We start from the raw sequence: 15,925 nt of genomic DNA, 5'->3' as shown, positions 1-15,925 counted from the left end.
CTTACCTTGATTATTCCAAAACTCGATAAACCTGCAGTTCCAATATGTCATGATGGTGTTAGTGAAGAGGTAGAATCAAAAACCCCATCACTGCTCCGAAGATACAACTTGGTGATATCCAGGAAGGTGGGTTTTAAAAAAAAAAAAAAAAAAAAGTTTTGTTTTTCTTTTTTTATTTTGTTTAATCACGTATCGGGTGATCTGGGATTGAGTTTTGCTTCTGATTATCTCCTTGTATTTTTCATCAGCACAAATCAACGCAATTACACAGGCAGTAGAAAGGAGACAGTTAATCGGCTGTGATAAAGCCCAGGACGGATTAGTTTAGTGTTTCTTAATATCTCACTTTCTTATCTCAGAACCCATCTTTGACATTCTCTGTCAGTGCAAACTGGTCCTACTGATTCCTGATCGTCCTGTTCCCAAATCTAGTCTGATATGGCATCCTTAGCATATTGTTGTGACCTGTTAGTACCTGTCTAAGAAAGGCCACGTCAAAATTAGCAATTTAAAAGTGCCTGGAGGCAACTACAATTTCTGTAAAGTAGATCACTATTTTTACCTGAATGAGATCTGACGCTAATTCTTACAGCTGGTGAAAAAAAAGTTGGCTAGAGCTAAGGTAAAGTCAGGAGATCCTGGGTTCAATCCTATCTTAACTACTACATCCATCAGTCCTCCAAATTGTGTTAAAATTGGAGACATTTGAGATTAGAATACTTTTTCAGCAAGTCCAAAGTTTTTAATGTGTTTTATTTCAGATTATTTATTTTGATCTTGTTTTCCATGCAGGCTTTAATGTTCAAAGTGTGTCTGTTGTTAGACCTTGGGAGTTGGTAGTTTTCATTATTAACTTTTTTTTTTTTTTAAGGCTTACGATGGCTTTGCCAGCCTTGGGATCTCTCGGTTGCTGGAGCCCTCGGATATGGTGCTGCTGGCCATTCCAGACAAGTTAACTGTCATGACCTACCTTTATCAAATAAGGGCTCATTTCAGCGGCGAAGAGCTGAATGTGGTGCAAATAGAAGCGAACAGCAGCAAAAGCACCTACAAAGTGGGGGACTTTGAAACAGACACAAACAGCTCCATCGATCAAGACAAGTTCTATGCTGAGCTTAACGAGGTAAACCGGGAGCAAGAGACACTGCCGTCGAACAGCACGGAGGCAGACGTTCCTGCTCAGGATGAGTCTGTGTTTTTCAGCAATAGTGCCGTCAGGGAGTTGGAAAACGAGTGCCAGGCTCCTGATGGCACTCTGAGCACTGTCGTGGCATCACCACCATCACATAGGACGAAAAGTGATACTGATCCTCCAAAACCTCATCCAAGCACTACTGGAAACTCTGCAGCTGTGGACCTGCGTCAATATGACACTACAGATCTAGCACAAGCGCTGCCATCATTTGGCAAAAAGAAACTGCTGAAAGCAGACACTTTAGATTTGAGCGACTTACAGCATGTCAGCGATCAAAAGAAGGATGAATCTCCAACGCTCTTGTGTGAAGTTCCTGGCAAAGAGAGACTCACAAGTACAGGAAATGCCAGTAGCTGCTCTGAGCAGGAGAGGCCCAGGCTTCAGGGAGTAATGGAGGCCCAGAGCCCAGAACCCACATCCCCTGTCAAGAGGGCAGGGCCCTCTCCCTCTCACAAGCTTGGGTTCTCTTACAACAGGGATGCCGACCTCATCAAGAAAAAGCGTGCCTCTCTGAGGCACGCTGAATCTGATGCCACTTCAGATGCCAGTTTTGCTCTGACCCACGCAGATCATGCCGTAAAAAGTGCGCAGGTAAGAATGAGCTTTTTAAGGTTTTCCTTGTGCTTAAACGAGATCAGATTTCTCAGGAAAGTGAATTTCCACAGGCAAACTTCCCAATAAATATATAGTATAGTTCTGTCTATCCCTTTACTCATGGCAGGATTCCTGCAGTCCCCAGGACCTAATGGTAACACCTATTGGGAGAGGCATAACCAGAGTACCCCCTTGCTGGGACTTTCAACACTGGAGTGCAGTAAACAGTTGAGGCTCAAAACATGGAGCTTTAGTGCGTTATGTCATTGCTTTGGCTAGAAAATAAAATATATATACATACAGCACACAAACTGTATTTGTTTCTGTGCCTGGATAGTATTCCAGCAGAAGTCTAGAGCATTCAATAATACAAGCCAGTGTGAGTACTGTCAACTACTTAAATGTGAGCAACGATAAAACGTGCAAAGATTTAGCGCTATCGGATTTCATGTAAATGTAGCTTTTCTACAATCCCTACAGTGGTATTCCAACTTTAGGACCTGGTTTGAATTTAACCACATCACCAAATTATTAGTTATTCTAGACTCCTTCCATCCTGTAAATTAGCAACATTATGACTTTGCTTAGCAACTTTCATTCATATTAAGGAGTTTCTTTCAGTGGATCGGAGACCTTTCTCCTAACTGGTTGGGATGCTTACTGATGGTGTTCACACCGTGTGATGTCCTGGTAAAGGTGTAGGCTGTTGCTTTATTGTGTACATTTTTCTTCTAAAGCTGATGTAATGTTTTTACTTAATCTGCAGATTACCTTCACCCAGCAGTCAAATGTCACTGAAGAAAAGGTAAGGATATACCTCAAGCGACATTAAAACACTTGCTAAAGAAAGGCCTCTGCGACCAGCTATTTTACTGATGATTACTTGGGTGAGATTTAATTTGCAGAACATTTCAATGGCCTAATCAAGAGCTGTGGGTCTGTTTAAGTAAGTCCAAATGAACATTGAAGTACTTCTGTTCACAGACAAATATCAGTTTTTAATGTGGAAACACGTTCAAGTGGAAGTGTTTCCTTGTACTTGTTTTTCAAATTGTTTGCCATGTAGCCTCTTCTAAGTGCCATCATTGTAAGTACACTACATGGAAGATTAAAAACGTGGAGCACTGCAAACCTTATAAAACACAGCTTAACCCTTTGAGCACCGTGTATACACGATCAAACTGAAATGTCTTTCTTTAAATGCACTTCATTTTATTGACTTACTGGGCCACCATGCTCTGCCACACAGGTTTGAAACACATCATTGGATAGGGGAAGGATGGAATTTCACTCCATGATTTAGTTTTTTTTTTTTTGTTTGTTTTTTTGTGGCGTCACTGAGACGGGCATTTCATTTTTAAAGGGCAGGGACAGTTTACAGCAAGAAACAAAACATCACAGGAATTTCTTTAGAGCAAAGAAAGAAACAGAAAAACACTAAATCTGATATAGTTGGCTTATAACATTTATTCTGCCTCGTGTTTTAATGTATATTTTTACTACATTTATAAATGTCAAGAAACAAGTGGATATAAGCAGATAATGTTTCTATCAGGAACTAAATTTATATCAATTATTTTTTTTAACAGAACTCTCTAAATTTGTAAAATCATTAATTTCCCTATATTTAAAAAGGAAATGTCAACAAAACTTTCAGGTAGTGTTGTAGGGTCCTTAAGGTAACAGAATAAAATGTTGTAACTTTACCTCTTTTTGAAAACCCCAGATCTACTGCATAATACTTTTGTAAAAAGAAAATCACAAAATCACTTGGTTGAAACAATGTCTTTTAATTTGCCCAAACATCAATGTTTTTCAACAAAACTTTCAGGATGTATTGTAGGGTCCTTCAGGTCATAGAATAGCATGTTTTTATACATGTCTTTATAAACACTAAGCAGAATACATAATAATGAAACAATAATTAAAGCTAAAAAAATAATAATAATAATTGTATACAGTATATGTCAGTGGTGGCCGGTGGTCAAAAAAAAATAGCGAAGGCAGAAAAAAGGCAGAGGGCTTAGGGTCCTTGTGACAGGGTAGCCAATATCGTGACATCAGGCCAGAATGCAAGAACAAAAACACATACAAGGTTTTAACAAAAACACTGCTCACGGTGCAAAGTGAAAGTTTAAACAAAATAATCACAAACAAACAATAGGCCAGTTTGGGCAAACACCTTCACTGTTCCTATATATAGATATATATATTGTTTTTAATCCACTCGCTCACTCGTTCCTCCTTTCCAACACCCACCCCGAGTGCAGAGAGCTGCAGACTTTTATGCAGGTGACCATCTCCCACTTAGGAACAAATTAATCACTTAATTCGGGAGATGGCCACCTTCTGCACAAGTTTATTAATGTGGATGGGGCTTCCCATCCACGCTGCAACACCATACAAAAACAAAACATACGGCTACGCCATCAATACATTTACAAATAAATAAATCATAAAACACAAATATCAAAATAATACAGGGGCTGAGGGGGAGACCCCTTTCTAAAAAAAAAATAAATAAATAAACAAATACATGTACAGGGCTCCTCACCCTGTCACAGTCTCCTTAAGCTCCCAGCAGCGATAGAATCTTATTATGTTATTCGGACTGACAACATTTTCTTCTTCGTCTTCATCGTCGTCTTCATCTTCATCATCTTTTCTTTCATCTTCTTGATTAACATTTAAATACAGTATAGTTTACAGTAGGTGCAAATAATATTAAAGTACAATATGAAATATGAGGCAACAAGTTAGGATTACAAGAGGTTATATGTGACATAATAGTAGTGCAAGAATAGTGCATACACTGAGGATCCAGTAACGTGGTGCGTGGCGGAGGCAAGTCCAGTGCATAGTGGGAGGGGCAGATCAAGAGACATCACATCATTTATTTATTTATTTTTAACGTTATTGAATATTGTTAAATATTCATGATATAACAGTTTATTTTCAAACTCCAAAGCAGCGCAATCTGTATACAGTCATTTTTTTTTTGTGTGCACAATTTATAGGCTATTTGCCAGGAATACAAGCCTGTCGTCCTTCCCTGGATACAAGGTGTCACGTTTTGGGTTTTTTTTTTTGCACAGTGAATAAGACAGAGGGGGGGTACTTACAAATAATTTTCAAAACTGATTCACTGATAGGATGGGACCAGCAAATCAGATGCTAGTTAACACAAGCAGGAAAACAAGAGCACGCCCACTGTCTGGTAGAAATACTGTAAATAGCAAGGCAGGGCGTTCGGTGCAGTTTTGTTGATAAACTTAAATAATTGTATTAACTATGTGCGTTACAAAAATGTAATTATTGAATCGATTATCCAGTATTTATATCCATGTATATAATGAGGAATGGAATTGATCAAAAAATATATTTTATTTTATTGTAGCAGCCCTAGTACACACCGATGATTTTACCCGTATCTGGAGAGAAAAGCTTCTGTTCTGCTTCCAGCCACGTTTAGTGAGTCTGTGACTATCGTTTTCTACGATTATATTCGTAATCGCGATATATCGTACTATCGAAAAATGGTTTCATCCCTACCGCTCTCTGGAGTTCTTGGCAGACAGTTTTTGACAAAACTGGCTGCTTGCTCCCCAGGCTGAAATTTGCAGTCAGTTGATCTGCAGTTGCTCGTCTGTTTTGCCTTGTACGGATATCACAATCCTGGAGTGTGTGCTTCCACCCACTGTTGCCCTTTGCTAATGATGTCTTTCCCTCTGAGTTCAATGCCAACATCATTTTAGACACCGTTGCTTGTGAAACATCAGCAAGTTGAGCTGTCATGGTCACTGAAACTCCTGCCACGCATGCCCCAACAATCACCCCTTTCAAAGTCACTGAGGTCTCCTCTTGCAGCCATGCTAGCCATAATTATAGGCAATCAGGCCTGTCCAGCATTGACCCTAAGGGATGTTGGGATGTTATTAGCTTAATTAACGCATGAGCCACGCCTCTGTGGAAGCCCTTGCTTTCAATATACTTGGTGTCCCTCATTTACCCAGGTGTTTCCATTTTTTTTGTCCACTATATATATATATATATATATATATATATATATATATATATATATATATATATATATATATATATATATATATATATATATAATCTCTGTAAGGTCTTAGAGTTGGGTAGTGCATTCAAAGCAAAGGTACTACCACAAAGTCCAAGGAGCTTTCAAAACAACTCCGGGATAAAGTTGTGGAAAGGCACAGGTCAGGGGAGGGATATAAAAAGATTTCAAAGGCATTGAATATCCCTTGGAGCACAGTCAAGTTGATCATTAAGAAGTGGAAGGTATACGGCAGCACCCAGAATCTGCTTAGAGCAGACCGTCCTCCCAAAGTGAGCAGCCAGGTAAGAAGGTCATTGGTCAGAGAAGCCACCAAGAGGCCAATGACAACTCTGAAAGACCTACAGCGTTCCATGGCTGAGATGAGACATTATCCATGTGACAACAATAGCTGAGGTACTCCACAAATCTGCCCTGTGTGGAAGAGTGGCAAGAAGGAAGCCATTTCTGAAAAAAGCCAGTGTAAAATCTTGCTTGGAATTTGCAAAAAGGCATGTGGGAGACTGTGAAAAGATGTGGCAAAAGATTCTGTGGTCCAAAAAAACAAAAATTGAACTATTTGGCCTAATTGCAAAGCGTTATGTCTGGTGCAAACCCAACACAGCACATCACCCAGGTAACACCATCCCTACTGTGAAGCATGATGTTGGCATCATCATGCTATGGGGATGCTTTTCATCTCCAGGGACTGGGAAGCTTGTCTGGGCAGATAGAGGGCAAAATGGAATGAGCTAAATACAGGCAAATCCTTGAGAAAAATCTGCTTCAGTCTGCAAAAGACCAGAGACTGGTATGGAGATTCACGTTTCAGCAGGACAGTGACCCCAAGCACACAGCCAAAGTGACACTGGAGTGGCTTAAAAACAAGAAAGAAAATGTGCTAGAGTGGCCCAGTCTAAGCCCGGACTTGAAACAGAGTTGAGAATCTGTGGCAAGACTTGGAGTGCTGTCCACCAACGATCCCTATCCGACTTGACAGAGCTTGAACAATTTTGCCAAGAAGAATGGCTGAATACTGCACGATCCAGATGTGCAAACCTGGTATAGACTTACCCCAAAAGATTCACAGCTGTAATTGCTGCCAAAGGTGGTTATACCAAGTATCGATTCAGGGGGATGAGTGTCTAACCAAGACATTTCAGTTTTTCTGTTTTTCATTAACTGTTGTTTCACAATAAAAGTGCTCTTGCCTGTTCAGAGTGTTGAGTAGGTCGTGTAAATCAAAGGAAAAAAGTCAATTTAAATGTTAACTTTTCATGTTGTAACACAACTGTGAAAACATCCAAGGGGGGGAGTGGGTGATACTTACTATAGGCACTGTATATGTGTGTGTGTGTTGAAAAATAAGATACGTTTTTGTGGTTTCTGAAGTACTTTCTAATGTTCCCCAGTGTATATTTTTAGTGAGTCTTTATAGGAACAGAGTCAAATACAGCCAAAAAAAAACATTGGCCTGGGCATCGCACTGAAAAACACTTGGTCCTGAAAGGGTTCAAGTTTCACTTTGCACGCCTATATCTAACACAATGTTTACCTCTTCATTTTTTCTGGTGGTATTCCAACAGAAGATATTATCCCGACAAGAGGAGCTTAAAGAGAGGGCAAGACTTCTATTGGAGCAAGCAAGGAGAGACGCATCTTTGAAAGTAGGAAATAAAAAAGTGATGACCCATTCATCCACACCAACCCGCAGCAAGCAACTAAATGATGTAAGACTTCTAATCTATTGTATATTTTAACGACCTTAGGGGGGTCATTCAGCTGAAAGACTTTCTTAGTTATTCTGAGCTTCTACAAATATTCTGTCTAATTTAAAATTTTATTTATGGCTCAGAAAAAAATTAAATCATCACGAATTATGATGAAAAAGATATTGCAGTAGTCATACGTACCAGCTGTGAAAAGCACAATCCACATGCAACAATATGTTTTTATTAATTGCAAGAAAACATTTATTTAATTTAATATGTTTCCATGCAGAATTAATTGCATGCGAATGTGTTTTCACTGAATTGCTGTTAATATGCTAGTGTCTTTTAATATAAATAGTGAAGGTTTTTTTAGTTTATTTTCTGAAATGAAAACCCTGAATAGATGTATCGCCCCTCTGACATTTATTAAATATTATAGCACAGTGACATTCTCATTCTGTATTTGTAAATTCCCTCTACACCACTTTTCTGAAACACCTTGTTTTAATCCTTTTATAAGAATCTACTTTGTGCGCATTTCAATCGAAAACAACAGGCAAATTGCTTGTTTACCAATGAAGGGATTATAATGAGAGTGGGTGTGCTGCTGATAATGTGTTTTAGCAGGAAGCTCAGAGCACCAATTTTGTGTATATGTTTATCCAGTATCGGTGATGTAAAATGTACAGGATTAATGCAGTTATTTCCACCAAGCAAAAGAAATGATATCTCATCAACAATGACTTTTAAATTATGTTTGTGTTTGCACAGCACCTATTAATACAATTTTAAAACTGATATGGTTTGGCTTTAAAAGTCACACGTGGTAACTAATCCTGATGTTAATGAATTGTTCAAGATTGATTGATTTTCTATATTACTTTGGAAGTATAACTATTAGAAATGCTATCTTTTACAGCTCTCATCTAGGTAATGAGGTGAGATTGCTTATTTTATAGAATCTCTATTTAAGGTACAGTAGTTTAAAAAAAAAAAAAAAAGTGAACAGTAATCTGTTTTGCATCAACTTTCTCATCAGCTCAATCTTTGGACTGATTTCTGCAAGTGTCAGTTATGCACGTCTGTCACTTTAGCACAGAGTCATGTTGATTTTAGCTTGAATAGGTACAGAGTTGGAAAAATGTAATAATGAGCCCTTTGGAATACCTTTTTGTATTTAAGAGTGCAGTTTTTAATTTCTAGTTTTTTTTTTTTTTTTTTTTTTTTTTTTAATTCCGAGTTCACTGTGACATACCTCCAATCTTTTGTCACAGAAAAAAAAAAAAATATATATATATATATATAGATTTATTCCATTTGCATCACACTTGTGTCACAAAAGAATTTGGACATTTTCTGCCAGGTACTTGTGAATGCTTGTTTCTGTACGCAGCCCAGTTTGCAAAATGAATAATATGTCACACCGTCTGAGCAACTCCTTCAAATATGCTTTGGCTCAGCAAAATGTAGTTTTATCTATTTTGTCTATTTGTGCATTGCAGTAATTTTTTATTGTAGATTCTAGGGAAGTAAAGCAGGAAAGTACTATGCAAATTTAACAAATGTTGCAAACAAGATTTTAAAAGTAATCTGTATATTTATACTAGAGGCAGCACTATAACCTGATTCCTGGTTCTTACGGGACATGTTGCTACCTGTCAATGTTGAAAGCGTTTTACAAAAAAAATGTAATGCATGCAGCTATTGGATGAACTCTTATTGACTCATTATCCAGTGGGTACATTTAACCATGTACAGTGTAGAGCAAACATAATGCAGGGTACTAAATTAGGCTCTCCTGTTCACTTTGTGTTACAGAGACCATAACATAGCAGTAAGTAGGAACTAAAATGTGTTGGTTTTCATTATTTCCCCCACAAGGGATATACATCCGCGCTGGCAGTTGGGATATAGTGGAGGCACCAATAATACACATGTATGCCTCGCTTACATTTAAGCATACCTGTGAGAGAAGCTTGTATGAGTTTGGAAATCTGCCATGCTGCCACACCTACTTTTGCTAATATCTCATAAGCCCAAGGTTGTTGAGAATGTCTAGAGTTGGACAGTATAGAAGCACTTACCTTTCTTTGCATTCATTTATGTATCCATTTTTACATTTGTCCTGTAGATGTAGGTCAAATTGGGCTACAGTTTCATGATATTTATATTTATAGTTTTGTTGGTAAAGAACTGTATTTTAGGGCAATATTGTACAGAAGCCATGTATGAACTATTCGCAACATGTCTGTTATTTTGCTGTTTTTAAATTCCCAACAACATATTAACTAGCGACAGCTTATATTTCTTATCAAAATCCGAACAGCTGGCCCTGTAAAGATGGGAACCTTTGTTTTTTTTCGCTCAAAGTCTTCTGTAAGGGAAGGGGTTACGAGCTTGTAGCATTAAGATCAGCACAAATCATTTGCTCATTTTCCTCTGCTGCTTACAGTTTGAATCTATTGAAGGAGAGAAAGTGAGAGATGGTGTCCTTGAATTACATCTTTTAAATGTAAGCCTTAATATACTATGCCAGCAGGTAAAAATAAATAGTCTTCAAAATTGTTTTAAAATCCTACGAAAATAAATACTGCACGGTGAAATTTTAAAGGTGCATCTATGCTGTAAAGTTCTAGTGGTGCTTACAAAAGGTTTCTGTATCTTCATGGAAAGCAGCTTTTAGCATTTGTTAGAGTTATACCTCTTTGCTGCGTGCTACACTTGGCTCCCAAGGACAATGCTCTAATGAGGGTGGAGTGCGTTACTGGTGTCAACTATTGAATTGTTTCAGTTTTTAATAGAAAACATTGATTAAAAGGATCCCTGTCTCCCACTCTGATAATATGTTAGTGATTTAGATTAGATTACTTGATGTCTGTTTTGATTGCAACAAAAATTGCTGTGGATTTGTTATCACTGGGGCAACCTAGAATATGCATCTTGGTCTAAGTAGCGACTTTGTGGTTTAGCATGCATAAAGAAGATTTTAATTAAATTAAACCTGACTCCATTCTTTGAGGGCAGTCATTTTATGTAGGGGGTTTAAAACAGCATTGATTTTGTGTTGCTGAGTTCCAGGACAGAAATCTCCTCCTTCTTTCATACAGTTTAAATTCAGTTATTAAGATTTGTAAGAATCAGGCATACAGAAAAAGTAATTTCAAGACATTGCAGTTCCATAGCAGAGTCTTATCTAACAAAGGAGATTTTTTTTTGCATGGCAGTTCCAACATTTTACTAACTCACTATATTTAAAATTATACATAAAGATCCGAAATGTTTTCTTTGTGCCTGTCAGCGTATTGTGCTATGACTCCTCTGATGTATGATGAAGCCCCATGTAGTACACTAATTGTGCTCCATTGTATTTTCCAGTCCTGCTTGTGGCATTCACTTAGTAATGCCTTTTTTTCTTCCCATGAATGATCAATATTTTGAACACCTTTGATAGTAGTGAAACAGTGTTAATTGTTTTGTACTTTCTTTGGCCACTCTTCATAGGTGGTCTTCGTAATCTATTAGAACTTGTGTCCAGATTTCTGTAATGTCATGCCTCCAGCGGTGAGTAAATTGGTAATTAATGAACAATCGTAAACCGCAACCCGTTTATTTTTTCCCTTTTGAGTTTCTGAAAGTGTCATCTCTGCCAGAAAACGTTGCGCCATGACTCTCTGGCCCCTTTTAATGAAACCTCAGCAGAATGGTTTCCTCAACCATTAGCAGATCAGAGCAGCAATTTCACAGTACTTTGGCCGAGGTAATTATAGTATCAAGTACTACACAGAGTTGGGAATTCAATCACAAGTCCAGAAATTCCAGGTGAGCTTCCTTGTATTCAGTGGGACGTTATGATTAGTTTAATTGGGCTTTGTTTGATTTTAGCCACTGTGGCTATTTGTGCCAGGGCAGTGTAGTAACCTTCCAGTTTGGTGTCTGTGACCTGCACTGACAGAAACAAGTATGTAACAAAACCTTTGAAGTAGATTTTTCTATCCTTAGTATTTATTTATTTATTTTTTAATAGAATTAATTGACCGTTTATTGGGTCACTTGTCACTTTAAGTAAAAATAAAAAAAAATGGATGTTTGAACCACTTTGTGTGGTTATTATTCTTTTTTCTGACTTGGAGATATTAATCCCAAAGTGTAGGGGTGAAAAATATGCAATATCAATTGCTGTAAGTTGCATGCTTGCAATTCAGATTTAAACAGCCCAATTAGGATTCAAGACCTCCCAGCTAACTTTGCCAGTTCAGTTGGGCACCAATAAACAAGCCAGTCCTCCCATTATCTTTTTTTTTTCTTGAGAGGCTGTGAAGCGTATCTTTTTTTTTTTTTAAGGTAACATCACATGTTGTCTTGACTCGCCAGGAATAGTTTTTTGCGTTGTAGTTGGTGTCTTTTTAAAAGGAAGCCTTAATGAAACCAGATAGTTTGCTGGGAGTTTGGGCCTGACCATCAGGGTGTTTCATGCAGGCTTGTCAGTTGATGTTCATGAATTGGCTTGAACTGAGATCAAAGCATTTCTCAAAATTGAGAATCTGTGAGAGAGACAGCTCCTTCAATTGCACTACAAGAGCTAATCAAGCCATCAGTTCTTTACGCACAGTGCGTGTCTTCATGGATCCCTCAAACTTTACAGTGAGCGGTTTGTCATTTAATGATTGAAACTGGATTTTAGTTTTTCTCCCTTATAAATAATAAAAAGACCTGGATATAAACATATCTGAGGATCCCAAATTGGTTGCAACAATACAAAAAAAAATAAAAACTTTGGTCAGACATATAGGCACCATATAGTAGAAATGTATTTGTTTTGTTATTCTTTAACCATTTTGTGTGTGGAAACATTTTTAATTGATTTTAGTTTCTTGCTTTAAAAATGTTCCTATACTATGCAAAAAGCAACAACCCTATGTACAATGCAGAAGACAGTAGTCTGCAGCGACTCCTGAGAGATGCTCTTAAAACGAGGTAGGTTGATCCAGTCCGTAGAATTGTATTGTCTTCATAATAATTTAAAGAATGAGTACTTCTGAATCATGCTTTTAACTGTAATTACCTTTACTATAACAACGCAGGACTGCATTTTCTTACTTAAACGCACACACATTGAGTTCCCTAATTTGAAATGCGAAGATGTTTTTATCAACCTCTTTACCATTCTTGGAGCCTTGTGAAATTATTCAAATATTTGGAACTAGGGCATACAAATGTAAAAATATGTGCATAAACTAATACAATAAAAATGTTTGTTTGCTTATTTGTTTTGTTTCATTGGTGGAACCTTCATCACAGTAAGCTTTTAGCTATGTTTTTAGTTTACTGCTGTTTTCGAATTGTAATGTCATCTCAAATATATTTCCAGAAAGACAAATCTGGTCACTAGCCTCACATCCAACATACCATAATAACAAACTGTGTTTTTTTTTTTTCTGAAATGGTTTCTGAACTATTTGACATGATTTCTTAGTGCTAAGGGCAGGCACTGTTGCCTTTTTTAAGCTATTTCTTCCTATCAGTTTCATTATCTTCTGCCTCTGAGTCTTCAATATCATCTGTAAGCACATGCAGAATCATAATTATGCCATGTACAAGTTCTTTGATAACATGTACAGTTTTCTTCTTAATTCTTTATCAAATGCATTGATCGTGGCATGTGTGCATTGATCCAGGTCCACCATCTGGCTGTGTGCGATAAGCACAGTGGCATCTTTGCATTTCCACTGTCATTCATTGCGCTACAATTTGGCTGCAGGGGAGTAGTGGCTGGGATTAGCCCTGTTCTGCTACTTACTTGCATTTTAAGTTGACACCACTACAGCGGCTCAGACCACATTACAAACTGAAACACATACACACGACTTAGTGATGTGACACTTCTCAATAAGCTTACTCCACTAGCTACTCAACAATCTGTAATTGGATTTGTAGGAATAAGAGCAAAAGAATTCCTAAGAATTGCTAGGGACAGAAGGTGAAGTTTTCTCATTATAGGCAGAAGGCAGAGTATAGATCATGGGCGATTTTGTTATTTTCCATTTAAAAAAAGAAAGAAAAAAAGCCCTGTCGGCCTTATAAATAAAGGAAAAGTTCAAACAGACTGAGCTTGGAGTCGGTGTTGTATTCACAGATTCTGTTAGTATGTTAATTTTGTTAAATATCTACCATCAAATAAACATGCATTCATAACATTTTGTAAATACATATTAACTACAGATTTAGCCACTTTTTATTATTGTTATTGAACTAGAAACACTTATTTTGTCATTTTACTAACTTTTGTAATTTAAAAAAAAAAAAAAAAAAAAACACAAAAATATCATGAATCCACAAAAAATGTTACCCATTTTTTCAGATAGATGCATTTATACCCGGATAGAAAAGCAAAACTGCTTCGTTACATTGAATAATCAGTGTGTCATGACAAATCTATCTCCTTCTGCATGAGTAGATGCCAATTTGACTGATTTCTTTCAGGCCCACACTGGGTTTTAAGCTTGGTCTGTGTGCATGACTAGCAGTGCATTCACCAGACAAGATCTGAGGGCCAGGGAGTGCTTGCCTCCTCAATGCCTATAAAAGAGCAGCTAGACAATCGACGAGAGGCCTTGGATGCAGGACAAGGTGTTTGCTGCATATTCACTCAGCCGTTCACTTCGCTAGAAAAATAGTTTTTGTCTATTTGGTGCCTTTTGGTCTTTTTTTTCTAAGTTTACAAAAGTAACGATGTTCGTCATTCGGTGGGCCTATTTAGAGTTGCAGGACTTGCTGATGTAGCTGATAATGTATATTATTTGCTGTCCTAGGGCTGAGAATTTAATACAGTAATGTTTTCAGATCAACGTTGGAAAATCCTTTAGTAAATTGTGGCGGAAGTTTTAGATTTCTGCATCATGTTAATAAACAATACATAGGCATAAAAGTTGAAAAAAAAGTGCAGTAGTTCAGTAGTTGCAGAATTCCATTTACTGCATGTTAGAAAATGTCTATTAAATGTATTTGCACCTCTTTACCTGGGACATGGTAGGTATAATGTTAGGATGGCTTCATTGCAATGATGAAGAGATTATTGTTACTTTAGTATTTCTTCTTAGTAACGTTTTTCTTTTCTAAGGAAGGACTTGTTCCTGGAAAAATGTAATTGCAAGTGGATAGATAAACTGAAATTTACTGCTGATTTATACTCCCATGATTCTCTACTGATTGGCAACACAGAATGTAATGTGAACTATAATAGCAGTAAGACTCCATCCCGGAAGTTAGGTGTAGGTTTGAACCATTAACCCCTTACAAAGAAGGTATTGCTGCTTTTGGAAGATTTTGTGACGGTCCTATTATCCACTTGACCAATCAATTTTAGGAAGATGTGTAATGGCAATTCTAGAAATAAATTCAAAAGTAGGGACATGGTGACCGATTTACTTTGCCGCTTCATAAGGGACAAACTTGGGATATCTCTGGATGCTGAATGCCACTTTTCCAACTTTTCCAGCTTAAGGCCTGTGCTTTCCTGCTGGCAAAGGCAAACCTCTGGATATTTCAAGAGAAATGAGCAGACACCCCTTACACTAGGGTGTGTGGCTAAATTATTAACCAGGACAAAAAGTTTGAAATGGTTTAAAAAGATCAGCCTCCAAATGGTTTAAATGTTTCATCTCAAATCCTATTTACTCCAACAACAGCAAATTGAGCTCCTACTTAAAACCTCAGCCGGCCTAAATCTTTAAAGGTCTTGTGATTTTATTTTGCTACTTTTCATTGCATATTGTATAACCGGTGAATGGGGTACATTTTGGTAATCCTTGCCTCTGGACAGGCACAGAATTCTCTTTCTTTCTAAATGGCTAATAACAGTGTGTTGCTTCCTGTCAAGTGATGGAAGGGTAGAACGATAATTCCCCCCCCCCCCTTATCTGCACTGTGTAATCAGGAAAGGCCATAAACAAGTTTAAAAACATAGATCATTGTAAACATGTCCTCTATAAGCAAACATGAGACACAAAAACAGCCATATTTTCACTTTTTCTGATTTATTAATGACTTGCTTTATTGCAAAATTGAAATGTAATAATATCTATTTTACACAACAAGGTTTGCTAAGATACTTTTGGAAAGTGTTGCTTAGTAACTGATGGCTACTTTTAATGCTGCAGATGTTTAACTCTTTCAAAGCGTTTTACATGTTAGGTGACTTCCAACATCTCATTTGAACCAAAAAACTACATTTTTGAAGACCATTTAAGGCATTTTTTTGGTGAGTAATTATCCTGGCAGCTACATGGACAGCTTCTCGCATCCTGATTCACCTTCACTAATCCATAGCGTCATTTTTGGCTGAAAGTAATGTCAGTCACTGCC

General features: G+C 37.4%; 1 protein-coding gene across 10 annotated transcripts in view; it reads left to right on the top strand.

The window, feature by feature from the left end:
- LOC121316134 (EH domain-binding protein 1-like) overlaps nucleotides 1-15,925 on the top strand; it is a 140,712-nt gene that overhangs the window by 80,932 nt on the left and 43,855 nt on the right. For all 10 annotated transcript variants that reach the window (XM_041250941.1, XM_041250945.1, XM_041250940.1 and 7 more), the window contains 3 exons: nucleotides 872-1,786; nucleotides 2,556-2,594; nucleotides 7,439-7,582. In XM_041250941.1, coding sequence (XP_041106875.1) covers nucleotides 872-1,786; nucleotides 2,556-2,594; nucleotides 7,439-7,582 — 1,098 coding nt within the window. The remainder of the gene's footprint in view (nucleotides 1-871; nucleotides 1,787-2,555; nucleotides 2,595-7,438; nucleotides 7,583-15,925) is intronic.

This window comes from Polyodon spathula, chromosome 5, assembly GCF_017654505.1.
Source record: "Polyodon spathula isolate WHYD16114869_AA chromosome 5, ASM1765450v1, whole genome shotgun sequence".
Lineage (NCBI taxonomy): Eukaryota > Metazoa > Chordata > Actinopteri > Acipenseriformes > Polyodontidae > Polyodon > Polyodon spathula.
Note: the sequence above shows the minus strand (reverse complement) of the source record. Positions and strands in the feature narration are given on the sequence as shown.